The sequence below is a fragment of the Microchirus variegatus genome, assembly GCF_963457635.1.
Source record: "Microchirus variegatus genome assembly, chromosome: 16".
Lineage (NCBI taxonomy): Eukaryota > Metazoa > Chordata > Actinopteri > Pleuronectiformes > Soleidae > Microchirus > Microchirus variegatus.
In genome coordinates, this window is record NC_139817.1 from 11,068,076 (window position 1) to 11,073,557 (window position 5,482).

General features: G+C 40.7%; 1 protein-coding gene across 1 annotated transcript; it reads right to left on the reverse strand.

The window, feature by feature from the left end:
- Positions 1 to 385: 385 nt before the first annotated feature.
- On the reverse strand, positions 386 to 5,049 carry mat2aa (methionine adenosyltransferase 2Aa). The gene is made up of 9 exons (XM_083902968.1): positions 4,803 to 5,049; positions 3,617 to 3,694; positions 3,091 to 3,213; positions 2,418 to 2,530; positions 2,165 to 2,308; positions 1,563 to 1,781; positions 1,283 to 1,465; positions 633 to 766; positions 386 to 541 (listed from the first exon to the last, which is right to left on the reverse strand). Exons 1-9 carry the CDS (start codon positions 4,894 to 4,896, stop codon positions 439 to 441), a joined length of 1,191 nt encoding a protein of 396 aa, XP_083759094.1. The 5' UTR covers positions 4,897 to 5,049; the 3' UTR covers positions 386 to 438.
- Positions 5,050 to 5,482: the final 433 nt, after the last annotated feature.

Here is a 5,482-nt window from a genome sequence, read left to right on the forward strand (position 1 = left end):
TGGATGCCAGAAATGTTTGCATTACTGGTAACCACATGGTTCCATTAGAAATATGTCATAAACTCGTTTTAATATGAATGAACAACATAAGTGTGTGGACAACTAAATGTTAACTGTTAACCCTTCAAAACTGTACGTGAGCGTAATAGTTAGGGAATCATTTCTCATATATGTATGGACCTCTTCTAGGTAGAGTACACAACCAGCAGGTGGGAATGAGGTTTTTTAGTGTAACAAAGGCTGTCGTGACATGGTTGTGTGTGTGTGTGTGTGTGTGTGTGTGTGTGCGCGTGTGTGTGTGTGTGTGTGTGTGTGTGTGTGTGTGTGTGTGTGTGTGCGTGTGTGTAAGGAGGAAGGGAAGAAGAAGGAGAAAGTTGGGAAGATAAATATGTTTAGCTGTTAGACACCTAAGGCCATCTGGAAGATTAGGAAACAGGTTCATAATTTCAGCTTCTTAGGCACCTCCCATGGAAAGATGTCACGGCCAAAGTGACCGTAAGCTGCTGTGCGCTGATAGATGGGCTTCTTCAGGTCAAGATCCCTGTGAAAGAAATCAAATACGATATGAAAAAAAAACCTGTAAATGTCTCCAAGATGTATTTGATGGGATTTTTGAAAATACCACGACATACCTCACGATAACTCCAGGGCGAAGGTCAAAGTTTTTCTTCACAATGTCCAGCAGCTGCTTCTCACTCATCTGAGAGGTCCCATAGTGGAAGATGGAGATGGAGAGGGGATGGGCCACTCCGATAGCATAGGAAACCTAAAACAGTCACAACAATTAATATGATCAGCTTTGAACCTCTTATGACCATTATGAGATTCTATTTATTTTGATTTTACGGCTGTAGAATTGTCAAAAATGTTCAAGGAGTGAGTGCTTCTGCCTCCTTTTTCCAAGATAACTTCAACTTTCGATATCTGGCAGTTATTCAGCCGTTTAGGAATTATGGTACTGAGAAGCTGACGTTAACAAACGTGCAACTGGTTGGTGAATCTTGTCTTGTGATTGGACGGTCGTTCCCCGGAAGTGCTGAATGCTACTGTAATGACAAGTCCATGGACGCAAGCTCTATGTCTCTGCTTTCTGGTAGTTTTTGAATTTTCTTAATATCACAAACGGTCTAGGAGTTATGGTCATGAGAATTACGCATGCCAGCAAACAGAAGGACTTAAATAAAAGGAGTAGAAACTAAAAAAAAACATTTAGCATACACTGTGTTTTATGTGAGCCAAAATGTTACAAATATTCCAGTTTTTAACAGTGTTGTGAACTCACCTGGACCAGTACACGCCTGCAGAGCCCAGCTTTTACCAGAGATTTGGCCACCCAGCGGGCAGCATAAGCAGCAGAGCGGTCTACCTTTGTGTAGTCCTTTCCAGAGAAAGCTCCGCCTCCATGAGCGCCCCAACCCCCATAAGTGTCGACAATGATCTTGCGCCCAGTCAGACCAGCATCACCCTTTGGGAAGGAACGGGTAAAATACGGGGCTTTAAAGTTTATGAACATCCGAGGCAAATACGTCTTAGAACGCTGACTTCATACTTTTAAGTCTCACCTGTGGTCCTCCAATGACAAAGCGGCCACTGGGCTGCAGGTGATATACGGTGTTGTCGTCAAGGTACCCACTAGGAATCACAGCAGTCACCACCTGCTCCTTCAGACAGCGACGCATCTCCTCCAAACTTACACACTCATCGTGCTGCACAGACACGACGACAGTGTGGACTCGTATTGGCACCATGGCACCTCGGTCCTGCCTGTATTGTATGGTCACCTGAGGGGAACATGAAAGCAACTAATAAATATTTAAAGAGTGAGCTGTATTGACATTTTAACAACAAAACCATCACTAAGAATGTAAATCTAGTTTTCAGTTGTTTTCACTTTAAATATTTACTGTAGAGACAGTCCAGTGCAGTGCAGTGCAGTGGCCGTACTGTTTTACACCAAAAACATGTATGTTATTAATAGTTATTGGTTGTCAAATAAAAATAACTCTGGGCTCCAACAACTTGCAACTTATCTTATAACAGCCAAAAATAATTACTATTACTACTGATTCTAAGTGGTAGAAATATTAATCTGTGCACCATCTTTGAAAAGTGTGTAGGAACATATGGTTAAAAATTGACTTTTCAAGAACTGCAGATGTACAACCTGAGTTTTGGAATCGGGTCGGAGCCATGGCAGGGTTCCATTTCGGCGCAACTCGGCTATTTTGGCATTGAGCTTGTGAGCCAGGACAATGGTGAGGGGCATACACTCGTCAGTCTCATCGGTGGCGTAGCCAAACATCAAACCCTGTCAAAAGTGCAGCCGATAAATCGCAGCATGAATACAGGAAAGTAGCACTTAGGCACAGTGCCAGCTGTGGCTCAAACGCAAAGCATTTATGTAAGAATGTGCTGACCTGGTCGCCTGCTCCCACGTCCTCTTCTTTTCGATCCAGGTGAACACCCTGAGCAATGTCAGGGGACTGCTGCTCCAAAGCCACCAGCACATTACAGGTTTTATAGTCAAAGCCTGTAGAAGAGGGGTCCTCGGATAGTTAAGGTTCCAAATATATCAAATCCAGAAAATATGACATTTAGTGTTTGATAATAATTAAAACATATAATTTTCTGCACCCAAGCTCAAACTTTTGAAATGAACATGTTCATTACCAACATCAGTTGGGCTGCAAGGGTTTTACAAGTTTACTCAGTGCTGATTTCCATAAAGATCATCATGTTCATAAACAAGAACGCTTGTGGGGCAATTTTAATCATGTAATCGTGAAAACACACAAATGAGACACTCGTTCAAACATTCAGATGCAGAATTATGCACACTGTGATGAAACAAATGTTTGACTTTGCAGGTGGGGATTTGCATGATGATGATGATGATGATGGTCAGCCATCGGCTACTGATGTGATCAAATATGATGTACTACAATACATTTTTAATTTGAATCTTAGATTATAGTTCAGGACTATATACAGTACTTGTACTTTTAAAATAGAGCAAGAAGTTTTTCTAGTTTTACTTTTTTGATGAATAATTGATCTGAACCCACAACCTCCATGGTTTCGTCTCTGTACCTTTAGAGGAATCATCATAGCCAATATCTCTGATGGTCTCTCTCACAATCTTCTGGTAGTCGACGTTGGTCCTGGAGGTGATCTCCCCAGCCAGCAGTATCATCCCCGTCTTAGCTACGGTCTCTGAGGACACAATGATACGCAGTGTGAGGAATTCAAGTGAAAAATAAATATAGATTAAATTATCCCCCTTATTTTGTAGACTGATTATTTATTTTGTCTACAGCACATCAATAACATGTAATAAAAACATCCACAAACCCCACAACTAATAATATGAAGGAAACACCATGGTATATTTTACTTATTTCAACAACAATAAAACAATTTCCACTATTATTTACTGCAATTTAAGACAGGTGGCCTCATGTATGTATGACTGCACAGCTTTCATAATTAAAGATAGTGTACTAAAAATTGTGTAAAAGTATGTTTGGAGTGTTTGAAACATTGTGGACTAGTTCAAGGCAACTGTCAAGGCAACATATTGATAGAGAATATGGAGAATTCTGTCGGCAAGACTTACCACATGCTACTTTGGCATCCGGGTCTTGGCTGAGGTGTGCATCCAACACTGCATCACTGATTTGGTCACAGATTTTATCTGTAGAGTAATACAAGAGTAAACGGTTGAAAAACATTGTAATATACATGCAAATAGTTTTGTTGAAATTCCCTCTGGCCTCCTCCGATTCAAATGTCTTACACATTATTTTAACATCTACTTCAAATGCAAAGTAGCCTCATGATCACAATTAATTACCTCTCTTCTATGAATTTCTGTTAAAGTAACTATCTTTACATCTCTACATATTATATTTCTGTGAATTATAGGTCTACCTTGGGTTTCATCTACTTCAGCAAGCTTTTGATGAGTCTAACCCTATGGACATATGGAGGCGTTTCATGCCATTATTTACTTCTGGAAGAACAGAAAAATCTGCTACTGGTTATGGACACACTGCTGGGATCTCGCTTCTGCCTGAACTTGACAGGGTCTGTTTATTACGTGACGGTGGGGCAAAAGAGGCCTGTTGAATTATTCTGTGTGTGTGGCACTGATAAACACTACTTTACACCCACAGCTGAGCAGCAGCCTCTGTAATACCTAGGAGTACAGGTAAGCCTATTATCCCTTTTATTAGAGCTGCCCCCACTGCAGTGCCAGACAGACAACTACAATGCATCATATGATAACGTGTTGAACAGATCTGCAAATGAAATACAGATGATTTAGTATATTATATTAACTAAAGCAATCTAATACTATACACTGCTGCTACATGGATTTAAAATTGGATGATTTGTTACAAGTCTATTGTATTAGACCAAGTTTTCTTATGAACACATTTGTCTATAACACTTCTGACTATTTTACTAACATCTCTGCAACACCTAACTTTATAACATGCATGTAATTTACAATATACATGTATAAATATTACGTAAAACTTGGGAAAGTGTGATTTGTCAAACCAAAAAAGTCATTAATGGGCTCTAGGAACGTCTCTATCAGACACTCAGATTTTACTTTAATTTAACAGCAAATAATAGTATGTTTTACTTTTAGGCTACGTCAATAACAGGTGTGTGCGTTAGAGACGTATGTTGACACACTAACACGCACGCGACCTCCTTACAGATGCTAACAAGCTAATTATGATTGCCTTGCTTTAACCTGCTCACTGACTCCAAAGACAGTGTAAACTTACCGGGGTGTCCTTCTCCCACTGACTCAGACGTGAAGAGGAAGCCGTCTTCGCCCCAGAAGAAGTCGTCATGGAAGCCGTTGACGTTATGGCTCATTTTACTCACTAACAGGAAGCTAACTTGGCTAGGGGCTCAGACGCTACACACTCACTCACACACACACACACACACACACACACACAGACACTCACCTGCTGCCGTTCAAACACAGCTCTTTACACAGGTAAACTGTCTGTCTCAGACACAAAGACTTAACGCTGTAACAGGATTTAGTCAGTAAGTTAACCCCTGAACCAAACTCACTTGCTCTGGACGACTTCTTATGTGTTTACTGAGCCTTCGAGTAATTTCCCAGCAGCCAATGTTGTTGTTGAACATAGACCATGTGGTGCGGGAGGGGGCGTGTCCCAGTGACAGCGACGGAAGTGTTCTGTTGTTTATGCATGTATGTTATTATAATTAGGTTCCTGCACCGCAAGGCATGCAAGGCATATGAGTTCATCCATGAGTCATTTAAATGTGATCGTTATCCTTTGTTTAAGCAAGGTAGAGCGACAAAATTAAAAGTAATAGAAAAAAAAGTTAACTGTTTTAACCCACTGCTCCAACATCCTCCTTCACACACCACAACAGGTCAAAATGAATATCCTGAACTGTCCCTTTTTTGAAGATCAAGTTCTGT